At 45.4% G+C, this 17,281-nt stretch overlaps 1 protein-coding gene across 3 annotated transcripts in view; it reads right to left on the reverse strand.

Annotated features, from left to right (window-relative positions):
• ITPR2 (inositol 1,4,5-trisphosphate receptor type 2) overlaps window positions 1-17,281 on the reverse strand; it is a 1,735,249-nt gene that overhangs the window by 564,791 nt on the left and 1,153,177 nt on the right. For all 3 annotated transcript variants that reach the window (XM_078674117.1, XM_078674116.1, XM_078674118.1), the window contains one exon: window positions 741-849. In XM_078674117.1, the coding sequence (XP_078530243.1) occupies window positions 741-849 (109 nt within the window). The remainder of the gene's footprint in view (window positions 1-740; window positions 850-17,281) is intronic.

A 17,281-nucleotide genomic window follows, 5' to 3' on the forward strand; every position in this document is an offset into this window, starting at 1 on the left:
CGACGCAGTCTGTCTGACACAAAAAGGCTGTCCGAAACTGACTCGGGGCCCCATAGCAGGCCCCCCCCTTCATCCGGAGTCCTCAGGTTTGGGGGAGTACCCAAGGCACCCCCCCATAAACCCATGCACACTGTGGCAGGCACCATGGGGTGCCCGCCACAGGATGCAAGGTTTACAGCGGATACCCCTTTCCCAATAGAAGCCTGTGTATTTGGTTGGAACACAGCCCCCATAGAAGTCAATGCGAGGCCTTCTGAACGGTGTTCGGAAGTATCATAATCAGTCAGGTGGAACAGTATACCGCAGGTCGGTCGAAATCGAATCCGACAAGGAGTCGGCGGTTTAGATTCCAACCGACATCGTAATGAGTCCCTCAACATGTGGTTCACTATATTGGTGGACATCGACACTCATTTTTTGATTTTTTTTTTCATCATACTGGACTCGAGCCAGAGAAAGATCAAGAAAAGAGAGAAAATAAAAATAAGAAAAACAGGAATAGATTGGCAAAGGTAGAAATCAAGAATCAAAACAATGTGCAAGAGTGAGCTCAAGACACCAGATGTGGTGAACGAAAGAGGTATGGGGTGGAATCAAGACCAGGCCAGCCTTAGCATTCAGCATGTTTATCATTCGACAGTGCCAGTGACAGTCACCACACTATTTACACTGCTTATAAACAGCAGAATTGTGATTTGACTGAACAAGTTATGAACAAAACATGTGACACAAATATTTACCTGTAGTTGGGGGAGTCTTGCTGTAGTTGACCGACAGTGGCACTGTCAAGACAGCTCCATGTTCTCCTTTAAAATAACGAGTTAGAAGAATCTTCCTCAAAGTGCCTCCCTTTGGAAAAAAACAGGGCATTGTGCATTAATATCAAATTGCTTTAAAAAAAATCAGCCATATACTCTCCTGAAAACGTTCAAGCACTATCACAAAAGAAGTACGTGACCTAGAAGTAAATACATGCTTTTATTCAGTCAATGTGAAGTCTTCTGGTCCAACATGGGAATTTTGACACATGGTACATATGTCAACACAAGGCAAATACAATCTCTAATGAAGTTTCAAGATGTTTTAAGAGACACCACTCGGTCAGAAAGCCTGATGCTGAAAACAAATCCTTGTTAAGAAATGGGCACCCTTTGTAAATGTGTTATTTATTCCGTGCTGAATGCGGAGTTCAATCCCATTTGTATGTACTCCCTATTTTGGCACACAAGGCAACAGAGGAACAGTTTCATAAAGTGACTTGGCCTAGATGTCTCACTTTCTCAAAGCTGGACAACAAGGATTTTAACTTGAGTTCATTCTTTCCAGTGCAGAAAACATTACTATTAACCACATGGTCTCAGACATTCAAGAAATTCAATAACCTAACCATTTCTGACCGACACTTTACCACACTCTGCACCCCCCTGCCCTCTGGTGCCACCCTTGTCCCCTGCACCACTAAACTAACTTCTCCACCCCCTTGCAATGAGCAGATTCATGCACCTACACCTCCACCCCCAAAATACATGACTCAACTTCCCTCGCACGGGCTCCACCCACAACCCCGTTCATCCCCCTCCACTGCCAAATGCCTGGACACTTTGGTTTTACCTCCAGAATCATCTTCTCCCCAGCCTGGGCTCTCAACCCGTCCTGAGTTACACCCGCTCCTTTTGCCCTGCAATCCTCCACCACAAATGGGATGGCTCCTTTCTTAGCCCCCCACACATTGTGTCAACCTGCCCTAGTACACACCCTTCCCCTCCACTCTCCCAGGTGTCTCGCAACTGTTCCCTGTAATAGCCCATCTAGAACTCTAAATCAACACTATTTTGGATGAAATCGCGTCACTTCTCATAGAAGCAAAGAATATCCACACCCTCCCCAAAGCCCTAGCACCACGGATAAACTCTGACCCTGCCATTAACACTCTGCAATGCCCCAAAGCCGAATGCTCCACAATTAGGATGTTGCAGCAGGAGGCTGAATTGATGGAAAACACCCATAGTAATACACCCAGCCACTCCTCTTTCCTCAAGATCCTGGTTGTCTTTAGGTTGAACACATCTCACCTTCCTAGGACTCCCTCCCAACTAATCACCATCCAACCAAACCATCCTGAACAGAGACCTAAACCCATGCCCGCTGCATTCTTATAAACTGCACATCAGCAACGAAGCATGCCACTGATATAGTGGATACCATCCTACAGCATAATACCGACATCTGCTTTCTAAGTGAAACCTGGCTAAACGACCAACCATCACCTTAAATCAACCTCATCTCCCCCCAGGTTTTTCAATCATTCACAGCGACTACAAAGGTGGCAGGGAAGGCGGAGTAACCATTATACACAAAAGCGATCTCTGTTTTACTCCCTTCGGCACCACCCTACCTTTGAATAGCTAGGAGCTCAGCTCTCCACAAATGGACAAAAACCACAACAAATTTCACTTTCTATATCACCCTCATGGCAAAAAGTCAGAATTTCTTGTAGACCTAGAAGGCCTAATATTGCAAACATCACTAAAAGACAGCACTGACATATTAGGAGACCTAAACTTGCACCTGAACAACACTAAAGACCCCATAGTACAGGCCCCCTCCACACCCTTGGAAGCGATCACCCAACATTGAAACATGCATATGCACAACAAGGACTCCACACTTGATGCAATCATCTCCAAGCACAACACACTATCTCTGCACTCTATCCTACAATCTGACTGGTGAGATCACTATCAAATTCTCTTCGATCTAAATTCCATCCATCGCCGTTCTCTCCAATGTAGCAGAACTAAATGCTGGGTAAGAAACATCGAACAAATCCCCTAAGAGGAGTATGAAGCATTAATGGGTACCCAAATCCTACCTCCTCCCGACCTATCATCCGCCGAGGACCTCACCGCCCACTACAACACAAAAATGACAGAATTCAAGGAAACAATCGCCACACTGAAACTCAAGAAAGACCTCCTTCAGGGCCTGGTTCAACGAAGACCTAACAATTAAAGACGACAACTCTGTTTAGCTGAAACAAACTGGAAACAACCGTCGGAACCCAATCTCTAGTTCCTCTGGGTTGATTGCCAAAAATACAAAAAACACATCTTCAAAGAAAAATCCCCCTTCTTACAGGATCAACTTGACCAGTCTAGGAACAGACCTAAAGACCTATTCACCATCATCAAACAACAAACCTTCTCCTTCCCCCAGCATTCAAGTAACAACTCTCCAGAGTGCAATGAAAAACTTGCCACATTCTTCATAAAAAAATATCGAACACTGAACTCTCTCTTGAGCCATCCACCTCCCCACCCTGCACTAAAGACCCCCCCAGCGGAAAGAAGGCATACCCATAACCCTACCTTCAATTAATGAATTCATCCCCCTCTCTTCAATTTAGCCTGCCCATGTAATCTCCCTGCAACTGAAAAACAATGTAACCTGGTCTAAATTCAATTATACCCCTAAGGAAGTGCTCAAGTTACTCTCCAGCATGAAGCCGGCACCTCACATCCCTGACCCCTCCCTGCTGCAATGGCGAAAAATCTCAGGAACATCATCTCACCGATTTGGACCAAAATCATCAACTCCTCTTTATCAAGCGGCTCTATGCCGGCTCCCCTCACACTCGGGCAAGTCACCACCTCATAAAAAAACCAGGAGCCGACCAGTACTACCTTAATGAATACAGGCCTATAATTAAACTCCCCTCCTGGCCAAAAACATGGAAAATGTGTGCTTGTCCAACCCAACAACCATATTATAAAATACAACCAGCTTTAAACCTTCTAATCCAGGTTCAGGAAACGTTGCATTACAGAGACCGCCTCCTAGACCTCTCGGCGGCCTTTGACACTGTCAACCACAGTATCCTCCTAAACACTCTCACAACATGCAGGCGGGACTGTCCTTTAGCTCTTTTCCTCCTTTCTAAGTCAACGCCAGCAGCTAACCAAGCTCAACAACTCATCCTCAAAAACACCACCAGGCTCCTAAGGAGTCCTTCAAGGGTCAATCCTGTCTCCCACACTATTCAACCTCTATATAGAATCCCTTGCAATGATCCTGAGGCAAGCTCGAATAGACTGCCATCTATATGCAGAAGATACCCAACCCTACATGAAAATGTTGTCAGTCAAAGACATCCAGCACCTAAATAACACTCTCCTCGCAGTTCAAGCCTGGTTGACTAGCAACCACCTCAAACTCAACCCCAAAAAAACTGAACTTCTTAGCCGTCCCAAAGAAAAATCCTTTCCTATAGACTGCTGGCTTGACAACCTCACAGCTTTAAACTGTAAAACTGTCCATCTCCAACTCTGTTAAATCCCTGGGGATTATACTCTAGTCTCACCTAAGCATGAAAGACCATATCAATGCCTCTGCAAAAACTGCACTCAACACTGAAAAACACCAAAAAAGTAATCCCCAGTGAAAACCTAAAAACGGTGGAGCAATTCTTAGTCTCACCCAAGTTAGACTACGGCAATGCAACGGTTATGGGTGCCCCAAAATCTTACTGAGAGTCAATGAAAGCCACCCTCCATGCTGCGGCTATATCAGGAAAGGCTCTTTGATCACATCACTCCCACCCTCAAACAACTCAACTGGCTATTAATCGAGGCAGGGGCCATACTGAAAACTGCCTGCATAAGCCACAAAGCGCTTTACAGTGAAAAAACAATCTGCCTCACAAATAAACTATCAAAAGCAGGCCAAAAGAGACCACTATGAAGCTCAAACAGACTACTCTTGATTCCTCTAAAATTGAAGAAACGCACACCAGCTCATTCTCCCGGAAATGATCCACAAATCTGGAACTCCCTGTCCCGGGACTTGAGGGAAAATCAACGCTTTCCTCACTTCAAGAAGAAACCAATGCTTTTCCTCTTCAACAAATAACTAACCTCACCTTAAACTTCCTGACGAGCCTGCGGGCTTCCTCAAAATAAATTTGTGCATCACGACCCCAGGAAATCTGTGCCTCTAGTCCCCCACCATCCGCAAAAGACTCAAACCCAGCTACCTCAGACCATCACCTGTCTTTACTTCTGTTCATCCTGTTTTGTAGTATTTATTGCTATGTGTTTTGCTGTCATTATTTTACTTCAACAGTAATTTTGTACAATTACTGTGCTCTACGGAGCGATATGTATTTTGCATACCGTAACTACCTCAAGATTGTATCGGCAATCTTCCCACAAAATCTTCGAACATCACGTCACAAAATGTCACCAAGTATCTATTTGTACCCCAAATTTATCTTTTGTTTTTTGGCTTATGCAATTTCAATTTCATACCTTGTATACCTTGTCACACTCTGTCACTATATATGTGCATTTACTTCATATATATCTCAAGTATATGCTGCTAACTCTGTGAAGCACTCTGATGCCCTTGGGGCAAGTTCGTGCTATATAAAAATAAATATGAAATGAAATGAAATGAAATGAAAAAAAGACTTCTAAAGCGCACTGTGGCCAAGCGGCTTCCTGGCGCTGAGGATCACATCAATGTCTAACCAGAGGGCACGGAAAAGAGGGGACTAGTCTGGGAAAGCCTGGAGAAAGAAGAAAGTTTTAAGGGCTTTGCGAAAATGAGAAAAAATGGGGATAGAGCGAATAGAGAGAGGGAGAGCGTTCCAGATCTGAGGGGCCCGCACAGAAAAGCGTGTGCCACCTGTGCGGGATTTACGGAAACGGGGGACGTGAAGAAGAGAGAGGGACGAGGACCGAAGAGTGCGGGTGGGAACGTGAGAGGAAATCAGGGAATTAATGAATTAATTAATTTATTAATAAATGAATTAATGAAGTGAGGAGCAGAACGGGCATGCGCCCGAAAGGCCAAACAGGCGAGTTTGAACTGGGACCTGAAATGAACGGGGAGCCAGTGGAGGGTTTTAAGGGCAGGGGTGATGTGGGAAAACTTGGGAAGACGAAGAACCAGACGGGCCGCCTGGTTCTGGATGGCCTGGAGACGACGAGTCTCGTAGGCTGGAATGCCGACATACAGGCCATTGCCATAATCCAGGCGGGAAGTGATAAGGGCAGTGATGATAAGTTTGAATAAATACAAATTAATTAAAAAAGTAATTTAAAGAACACCGTCTCAGTAAAGCATAATGGTTTAGTGCTATATAAGTAAAATATGTTCTCTTAACTGAAAACCACAACCAAAGGTGAGTCAGGGCATCTTTTTAGGGAAAGATCAATGTTGTCATCTGAATGTTTATAACAACTTCAAAACTTTAGAGTTAATCTACTGTGAATGCAGTAGGCAGCATTTATGCAATGTTTAGCTTGTCTGGGATGTTACAGAAGTGGACCACACTTATGTGACTTACTCTCGTCCTGTCCCAGAAAGAGCACAATGGCCTTAACTGCTATGCATGCCTTATCCTCTATGAATGAGGCAGCAGACGAACAGTGAGGTTTATCGGTCAGGTAATGCCTGACATTCTAGCCAGATTGAGCAAAGAAGCCACATCTTTACATAGCTTCTCCATTTAGTGACACTCCACTCAATGAAGAGTAAAATAGAAAGTACAATGTAAATGCTGGCACTGATCCTTCTAAATGACTAGGAATCCCTATAGTAGTATCTTCATTGACAAGATGAATAGCTTTATGTGTAACGCACAATCTTGAAAAGAAGCATTAGTGTGGTAGTGTTGAAATAGTTGGTTACCTTCTATTACTTACCTTATGTAACGCCTATTCTGGTAGAGACTATTTTGCTGCAGATTCCATACCTTGGAATTATCACCAGGGGTCAGATTGGAGTGAAATTTTTTGTGCGTCCTGACAGTTGGTGTCGTTCATCTCTTCGCTGTGGCATCTGTGCCAGAAGTGACATGTGCGGTGCCTATATAGGCACCACCCCAGCGTGCTGACATTAGTCTCTTTTTGCAACTTTACACGCCGTGAGCACGGAGCCATGAAGAACACTGACCACCAGTCAGTGTGGAAAACTAGGGTCCTGAAAAGGGAACAGCCCAGTCTCTAGAAATCCGTTTGCAGAGTGGAAAGGGTGGGTGGGTGGGTTGTAAAGGATCCTGGGGCTAAATAGATTCCCAGATAAGGCGTTACCGAAGGTAAGTAAGTTGTACATCTGATAGAGATTACTAGTTGCAGATTCCTTACCTTAGAATAGGTACCCAAGCAATACCTCCCAGGAGGTTGTTCTGCAAAACCGGTTAAAACTAAAATATCTTGAAGGACTGAACAAGCAAAGTGCCCTTCACGAAGGACTTGACCATTCAGGCAATAGTACTTGATGAATGTGTGCAGAGAAGCCTACGTTGCTGCCTGGCAGATGTCCAGGACTGGAACTCGGTGTCGTAACATAGTGCACGCAGCCTTGGCTTTGGTGGTATGAGCAAACAAGCTCTCAGGGTGTTGCTATTTGGCCAATGCGCAGAAGAATGTAATGCAGAGAATGATCCATTGGTAGATGGTCCATTTCTACATGGCCTTTCCCTTCTTTGCTAAGACATACCCCATGAACGGTTGGTCATCTACCCGAACTTTCATGTGGTCCAGGTAGAATGGCAACGCTCTTTTTGGGTTCAGTCGGTGGAGTCGCGCCTCTTCCTTGCAAGGATGTCGCAGAGCGTAAAAAGTAGGCAGTGTGATGGACTGGCCTACATGAAAGAGTGTGACAACTTTCAAAAGGAAGGCTCCAGTGCAAAGAACCAGCTTGTCTGGGAAGATGTTCAGGTGTGGAGGTTTAGATGACAAAGTCTGAGGTTCACTGATGTTCCGGGAAGGTGTTATTGTCACTAGGAAGGCCATCCTGATGGTAAGGAGCCAGAGAAGACAGTTGTGCTGTGGCTCAAAGGGAGCGTACATCAGAAAGGTGAGTACTAGATTAAGGTCCCACTGGGGCATGATGAAGGGTGAAGAGGGAAACATGTTGCAGGTCTTTCAAAAGGAGATGTAAACAGGGATGGCTGATTTGGCAACCGCAGGAAGGCTGAGATGGCAGAAAGATAGCCCAATAAGATGCCCAAAGCAGACCCATGCTGGGCAAGCGAAATGATAAATAGAAGGACCTGAGAAGGGGAGCAGAATGAGGGTCAACCTGTTTCTTTGCACATAATGAAACAAATTTGCCCCAATTGCAGTTGTATACTGCCTTGGCAGAGGGACGTTAGGCTGCCAAGATAATATTGCAGACTTCGGGTGGAAGGTCAAAAGCGGTCAATTGTCACTGCTCAATCTGCAAGCACAAAGGCAGAGTGTTGACTGGTTGAGGTGGAGAACGTTCATGCAGCTGCAACACAAGATCCTCTCGAAGGGGCAGTCTGATCAGAGGATGGATGGCCATGCTCAACAACTTGGGTTGAGACCCTTGAGAACTCTGGGCGGGAGTGGTATGAGAATAAAGTCATACATGAGGCCTGAACTCCACTTGAGACTAAAAGCGTCTCAGAGTTAGAGCCGCCTTGGAAACTCCAGCAAGCAAAACTAATGACATTCTGCATTCTCGACCTTGTGCCACCATCTGATTGGGATGCCATTCGTGATCTGCTAGGCATCTTCAGCTGACAAGGTCCACCATGGCGTCTGAGAGCCAGCCGGGTTATGCCCTGATTTTCCAGCCACGTCCAGAGGCACAGGGCCTCTTGACAAAGGGTCCATGACCACACCATGCCCTGTTTGTTGCAGTTCCACATGGCAGTGCTGTTTTCTGTGAACACCTGCACTAGCCTTCCCTTGATGGAAGGCAGAAAGGCTTTCAATGCCAGCCAGACCGTCCGAAGCTCTAGTAGGTAGATGTGGAGTCCAGATTCTGCCAGAGACCAGAGGCCTCTGACCTCTACATCTCCCAGATGGCCGCCCCATCCTAGGTGTGATACATCTGTCACTAATGTCAGATCTAATTGGGGAAGGCAGAAGGGTCTGCCATGGACCCAACCACAATTCATTAATCACTACTGCAGATGTTTGCAATTTCCCTTCGAACTTTGAAACATGTTGGAGATTTCTCTGATGCTGCACCTACTGGAACTTCAGGGCATGCAGAGACCACATATGCCAGCGGGCATGTGTCACAAGTAAGATGTAAGAGGCCATGAGTCCTATCAGCCTCAGAGTCAGTCTCCCCGAAAACCAGGAAAGTGGATGAAACGTCGGTATCGTAGCCTGAAAATATCCTGGATCTGCAGTTTGAGAGAATAAGCCCGAAAGTGCACTGTGTCCAGAACAGGTACAATGAAAGAGAGCATCTATGAGGGAGTCAGGTGTGACTTCAGCATGTTGATAGTGACCACCAGGGAGCGCAGTAGGTCTGCCATAGTCTGGAGTCGGGAGACAACTGCCTGGGGCAAGCTCGCATTCAACAGCCAGTCATCAAGATAGGGGAAGAATTGTATCCCTGATAGTCGCAGATGAGCTCCAACCACCACCATCACCTTCAGGAACACCCAAAGGGGGCTGGTACCGCTAAAAGGGAGCACAGTGAACTGAAAGTGCTCATAGCCTACCTTGAACCGTAGGTAACGCCTATGAACAAGCGGGACGGGTATGTGAAAATATGTGTCCTGCATGTCAAATGCTACCATCCAGTCTCCTGGGTTCTGAGCAGACAGGACTTGAGCGAGCAGGAGCATTTTCAATTTCTCGTTTTTAAGGAAGAAATTGATAGGGTGCAGGTCTAGATTAGGACAATGACCCACGCCCTTTTTGGGCAGCAGAAAGTAGCAGGAATAACAACCATGACCTACTTCTAGTGTTGGCACCCTCTCTATGGCTCCCTTGGCCAATAGAGCTGCCACTTTCCAACGGAGTAAGGCGAGATGGTGCTCCCTCACCCTGTCAAAAGTGGGTGGAATGTTTTGAGGGGTAGTCACGAAGGTGAGGGAATAGCCCCTTCAGACAATCTGAAGAACCCAGCAGTCTGATGTCATCAACCTCAAGTGTAGCAGGTAATGGCATATCATGCTCTCCCTAGGAGCCCATGATGTATGGAGGGCAAACTAAAGGGGTTTGGAGGCTGCGGCTGCCAGGGGGGGTGTTGTACAGTCCCGACCTCTAGCTGCCTGGACCATGGGGCGTGTACTGCGTCCTCGGCCATGCAGGAAAGCTTGCACGCTGTGGTGGCTGGGCGAGTAAGGCACAGCTTGAAGCCTCTTCTGGGCTGCGAAAGGTGGACTGGAGTTGGCAGGGGCCATTGTAAGAAGCCAGGGCTTGGCCGTAGCTCTGCTATCTTTGAAGCTCTCCAGTGCTGAGTCGTTTTGTCCCTGAAAAGATGAAAGCCGTCAAAGGGTATGTCCATTAGCGAAGCTTGGACAACCCCTAACAAGCCAGTCTTCCTCAGCCAGGCATGGCACCATAAGGCCAATCACGAAGAAACTGCTCTGCCTTGCAAGTCAGTCATGTCCAGCTCACATCCGGTCATGAACTTTGCTGCATCTCTCCTGTCTGCCAGAACTTGGGAGAGTATAGCCCATGTCTCCTCCGGGACTGGGGCAGAACCTTCTCAACTGAATCACACAGTGCATGGGAGTAACAGCTCAAAAGGCAAGCAGTATTCATTGACCACAGTGCCAGGCTGGTGGAAGAAAAAATGTTTTTGCCGAAGGTGTCCAGGTGGTAGGGAATGCAACAGGATTTATGCAGGAAGTAAAGGCTTGGATCACCGAGCTAGAAGGACGTCCGTAAGGGCTTCATTAAATGGGAGGGGGTCACTCTCGGCTGAAACACCTCTGTCAAGACATTGGTCTTGGCTGCCACTGAGGGCAGGCTAAGGTCCAGGACCTTGGCTGCCCTTCTCACCACCATAGCAAAAGATGCTCCCTCCTCCATAGCAACTGTAGGGGGAGAGACCATGCCATTATCTGCAGAAGTGTCCAGTACACTGGCCATCGCCAATTCCTCACACTAGTCCATGTTGGGGTCTACAGGCTGGTATTTATCAGTGTCCAGTGGCCCCTCCCAATCTTCCTCAACTCTTAGCCCACAGGAATAGGGCTCAGGCTCTGGCCTGGAAGGCATGGCTTCAGTCGGCATTGGAGTCTGATGACAACCCTCCGGCTCCTTGTCAGAGTCAGGATGAGAATGGGGATGGTGGTGCTGGGAGCTTTGACATAGGGACCAGCTCTGGAGAAGGTCGAGGTGGTACGACCAGCACCAGTCTGGATTCATCCGTGGCTCCAAGGGTCCCGACTGGTACCGATGGCAGAACAGCCGGTGGGGAATCAGTCGGGAGCCCCTCCCGAACCAGTGGGGCCTGAAGGCCCGCCAGCGGGAACAGGTTGCCCAAATATCAGGTGCAAGGCCACCTAAAATTCTCGAAGTTGGCTGGGGGTCGCTCTGGCTTCCGGAAATATGGGGAGGAGCGGAGCCAGACCAGGCTTTGGAAAGGCGGCAGATTGCCATGACATGGAAGTCAGCGGTAGGCCCAGTAGTGCCTCAATTGGAATCCTCTGTAAGAGAAAGGGCACAAGAATTAGCACTGTGAAGAGAGGAAGTGAGAGGTGTAAGGAGACACTCCATAGTGCATCTATGAACGGAGGTGCTTGATGCCTTTGAGAATACAGACTGATGAACTGCGCCCTTCTCTGACACATCAGATTCAGGGACTGGGGTTATCACCTGGTTTGTAGACTATATCATACCCTCATAGGCGAAGTATGCTGCGTCATTGGAGCTGGGAGACTCATGTGGGGGCTCATGGGGCTGCACAATGAGTTGGCCTGTACCTGAGAGCTTATCCTTGACAGTCTGTGGCTAAGCTGTCTTCCTGACTGTATGGTGAAGACTTTTGGACTAACCTCCTAAGCTTGTACGTGGAAATTAAGGGACTCGACAATCACTCAGACCTGAATGTTTCATATATTTTTTATTTTTTTATGGTATGTTGTGTGTTATTGGAAAATGTGTACTGTACAGGATTGTCCTGATGCACTATAAAGTGAGGGGAGGTATGCCCTCAGCGACAATGTAAACTACTGAAACCAATTGCGAATGTTACTGATATATGCAATTGTGACCACATAGGCATGGTGTGCTCTACTTATGGTTGAATTTCTTCAAGTCCATGATAAGTCAAACCACTGTCTGTTGACAGTAAAATAACTCTTGCAGTCGTGCCTTCCTTATTTTTGTTTGCCCCGTTGATTACTGTGTGATGAGCCTTGACTTTGGAAAAGACCTGTTCTACAGATTTGTAATCTGACAAGCCTGTTTGACAGAATGGTGTGATATCATCAATAATTGTTTGGCAGGTGAATTCCCAACACAAGCAGTGGTGCTTTCTTCAATATTCCATGCACCTTGATATGATGTTGCGATTCTTTATACAGGTAGGAATTCTCCAGCATGTCCTCAATCCGATGAGCTTTTCTAGAAGACCGATTCATTTTACAGCCAATATTTCAATGCTTTACATTGTGTGCATTCTTGGAGCTTTGCAAGTAACCCATTTATCGTTCTCACTGGTGAAGACTTATTCAGAATACATCCCTAAAAAGTTTTAAATCAGTTTTTCAGACCGAAGCAATCTCCGTTTCCCATTAGAGAGCAACTCCTTTTTGAAGCATTGGCGGGCACTTAATTTTTGTTTTCATTAAGCTCCTGATTATGAGTTTGACGGTGTGGGAGCAGGCCATCATGCCACCGCCCCGCTCCCCAACTGCCAAACCTCACCGCCGTCCGCCAAGTTTCAGAATAATTTCATGGTCTGCCAGGGGGCATGACAGTCCAGCAGCGGTGCAGTACAAAGGCTCATATGTGAGCCTTAGAACTGCACCGCCACGGTACAGCCAACGCACCTTCTTGCACGGCATGGACTTTGCAATCCTTGCCTTGCAAGAACCGGGGTGTATGCACACAGGGGAGCACAACATGTGCCCCCTTTCATGCACCCCCATGAATAGGTGCAAGAAAGGTCCCTGTAGGGCACTCGGTTTCCTCACAGCTAGCAGTTTCATGGCGTGAGAACCGCCATGAGACTGATGGCGGTGAGGAAACCCATTATATGATTGGCAGTGCCACAGCAGCACCACCAAGCACACTGCAGCCTTAAGACCACTGTGCCACTGCCAGGGATCGCAGATCCTTAGAGGTTGCGGCGGTCCTAGGGAGATCTGACTCCCGCACTAGTAATACGCGGTCGGACAGCTGGTGTGGCGGTCCCGATCCACTGGTGCGGGAGTCACCAACAGCCACCACACCTCCGTCACGAGTTTGGCGGTCAAATAGACCACCACATTCTTTTTTAATTTTTTAACCTGATTTTACTTGACCTCTCGGCGGCCTTCGACACCATCTCTCATAGCGTCCTATTAAAGCGGCTAGCTGAGATTGGTGTGGAGGGTCAAGCACACAGATGGATTCAGAGCTATCTGACAGGGAGGCGGTCAAAGGTCAAAACAGGGCTTGTTCTCGTCATCTTACGTGGACAATGATAAAGGAGTTCCACAGGGCTCGATCTTGAGCCCAACTTTATTTAATATATACCTATCGCCTCTAGCTAAAGTAATCAAACCACACGGCTTTGAGACGGTATCTTACGCCGACGATACCCAGATCCTGATAACCCTAGGACCAAACCACTTAGATGCCAAAATGAGATTCCAACAGTGCATGATCTCCATTCAAGAATGGATGACGACCAACTACTTAATGCTAAATGCTGCGAAAACGGAAATCCAGCTATTTGGCAAGGCCAATAAAGTCAGGTCGGAAGAGTGGTGGCCATCATCCCTAGGCCCTTGCCCATCTCCAAATAATTCAGCAAGGAATTTGGGAATCATCATCGATGACAAACTGACCCTGTCCCAACACATAAACAAAGTGGTTCACACTAGCATTGGGCAAATGCGAAGCCTTAGAAAAATCTTCAAGTGGATTCCACTCGCTTCCCGGAAACCCCTCATCCAGGGCCTTATAATCAGTCGCCTTGATTATGGGAACGCACTACTGGCTGATGTGAATGAAGGTCTCTTAACTAAACTTCAGACCCTGCAAAACTCTGCCGCAAGGCTGATTCTTGACCTCCCTCCCCGCACTCCTTCAGCTCCGTGACTAAGGACTCTTCACTGGCTCCCAATAAGAAAGCGCATTGAATTTAAGATCTGCTGCCTAGTGCACAAGTCCATAAACGGACATAGACCAAAGTACCTCAAGAGAAAACTCCAGGGCTACTGCCCGGGAAGGACTCTACGTTCATCAAATAAACATCTTTTAAAAGTCCCAAAGGTCAGGACTGTCAGAAATGGGGACAGAAGTTTCTCCAAAATAGGCCCCACCACCTAGAATTCCTTACCATTATTTATCAGAACTGACCCTAACCATAAAACTTTCCGCAAGAATCTAAAAACCTGGCTATTTTAAATCTGTTAACTGCCCCTCATCTCTCTAACTTTTTAGATTCAGCAAGCGCTCTGAGACCGAACGGTGACATATGCGCTATACAAAAACAAATACATAAACATTAACATATTAATTAGGCCCCAATTCATAACACAGTAGTTGAATCTTTCTCCTTTTTCATGTCTACAGTCTCATGCTGATGCTCAATATACCCTTGTCATGCTGATAACCATTTAAACTATTGTGGGTTGCAATGTCACTGATGCTATGAGCAATTAGAATCTCCTAAAATTATTTTCACCATTTTTGTTTGGATACTCAGGATTAACTGTACAAGCGACGATGCAAACAACTATTTTTATGGTAATTTGCCTTTCTTGTATTATACACACCCTTCTCTCTATGCTTCACATTTTCTGTACTGTATGGGCGCCGAGCGCTGTTATGATGAAATAAATGTTAAACACTTCTATTCATTTTAGGGCTATTGTCTTTGGTTGACTGTTTTTATTATTTTTTATAACTGACACTAATCATTGCTATCGTGCATTTATTGATTTATCAATCATTTCCTAAGAAGGCTGCCAAGGGAAAGCTTGGTGCGGATCTACTATTCCCATAACAGGGTTACAACTGCTTTTCTATATGAATGGAAGGTGGGTAATACATTTACTTACACTGAGCTTTAGCTTACCATGAGTGAATATTAGCATGCAACAATGGATTACGCAGCAGACAATCTGATGTGTGTTGTACTGGATTTGAAACTAATGGTGGATTCAGACATCTCTTTGAAGCGCAAAGGCAAGAAGGAAACATTTTGTAATTTTAATGGTTTATGCAAAGGTTGCAGATTTCAGTAGGACTATATAGATTAATGCAATTACAAATGTAGAACTGGTCAACTACAAAAAAATATTCATGGCCTTTCCTAAATACAAGTGAATTCGAGAGCCACATTAAAAAAAAAAGTTACAATATCTCTGGTAAATGTAAACACATTCATTAAATAACACAAATGTGGCAAAATGGCTGACTGAAATGTAAAAACATGCTACAATGGAGTGAATGGCTTTAAGAAGCCAGGAAGAGGTATTCCATCAGACCTACGGAAATTGTATTATAGTATTGAATTATGACATTATTATGAGATTATTAATGGTTTGATACTGTATCTTTGCATGGTGCGATACTGTATCTTTGCATGGTGCATTTAAATTTGGGGTGATTTGGGTAGTGGTTAGGTCCTACTAAGCAATGGAATATATGTAATTCAGGGAAAAAATCATTCCTAAGAGTCCTGAGTATGCTAGGTCAATTTTAAAGTACAACAAAGTACTATGGAAAGCATCCGGTGGTTTTTACTAGGTTTCAAGTGTTAATTTCAGCACTCCGGCTACGGTCTGCAATATAGGGAACAGCCTTTACAACGAGATATTTAGCATGCAGTGCCTTTATCACACATTTTTTACCACGCAAATGCCTTTCACATGAATGGGAAGTTTATTTAAGGTAAGTATAAACGTTTGTGTGTGTTTATGTATATCACCTACTGACGGTCGCTAGTAGGTAGTTCTAGTTAGAATCCAGTTTCCATAGGAAGAGCTTTTTTGTTTTGCTAAAATCTTTGGCGCCGTTTGATGAATCTTCACGCAATTTTCAAACTAATATGATGCTCACTTCAGCTGCTGTCTTAAAAATGTCAAGGTGGTCCGTCAAGTGTGGGCCGAGAAAGGGGGGGGGGATGAGGAGGGTGCTCCCAAAACACGTTTTCCCCATGTTAATTCCCATAGGAAAATTGAACAGCGGAATTGCACCAAATTTGGCAGAAAGCTAGCTCTTGGTCCAGAACAGTGCCTGGGTGTATATCTATATAATAATGTTAGGGATATTACCTGAAATCCAAATGTGTATACCATGGGGCACGGGCCCTCCACAAATCCATCTGCAGTGCATCCACGGGTCCATGCACCACAACTGGGCCCTGATTGGCTATCCCCAACCTGAAAGAAAAGTTGTGGTCACCATTTTATATCTCGGGGAAACGGGTCCTCTGGGCTTAAATGTTGCTTGAATACTAACTGAAGGGGTCAGGTGCGAGGTAAAGACATATGCATGGTAAAAGGCAAATGCATGGTAATTAGCAGAGTTGTAATGTCATACAACCCTGCAATATAAGTCCACAGTGGCATGTATTAGTGATATTAAAATGAGAAACTAATGTCAAATGTGAAAACATATTCACACCTTTTAACCAACTTTACATTTGTAACCCTTATTCAAATATGTATTTATATGTTTAAGTAAAACCTGCAGAAAATGCTATACTCTGAATCCTGGTCTCCTTGTTGTTGAGATATTGTAAATTGTTAGAAATTCTGGGGCATTTTTCGCTGACAATGGCATATTAACTGACAGTGGGACTCGTATTTTTTATGTAACTGATGGATTGCGGTCCATAAGTCTGGAATGTGGATATATTTTCAGATAATGCACATGTTGTTTTCTCACCCACTTCATCAGCGAAGTGAAACATATTGAGATAAAAATACATTTGGCAATGCAGCAGTCTGCCAATTCATTCCACGTGTGTACACTCTTCACAAATGGGTGCTTTGCGAACAAATTATGAAGACGCGGGAGGTGTCTGGGATGATGCTTAGTAGGGTCCCAGGCTATGATTCTCCTAATAAATATTAATAAATATTATTGGCCGGGAGCTAATCATAATCCATCACACTGATATTCATCGGCGGGCCAATTTACATTTTTGGGTAAAAGTATCATGCACATAAAAAATAAAAAAACAATTTCAGATGTCACGGCATACACTAAGCCTATGCAGGACATCAGCTGTACAATAGAATTGTTCCCATCAATTGTTTTTTTACCTTGGTGCACTACTGCAGGAAAGCTTTTGTCAGGTAAACTAAGGGCTAAAAATCACTAAAAAGGTA

The sequence above is a fragment of the Lissotriton helveticus genome, chromosome 1_1, assembly GCF_964261635.1.
Source record: "Lissotriton helveticus chromosome 1_1, aLisHel1.1, whole genome shotgun sequence".
Classification (NCBI taxonomy): domain Eukaryota; kingdom Metazoa; phylum Chordata; class Amphibia; order Caudata; family Salamandridae; genus Lissotriton; species Lissotriton helveticus.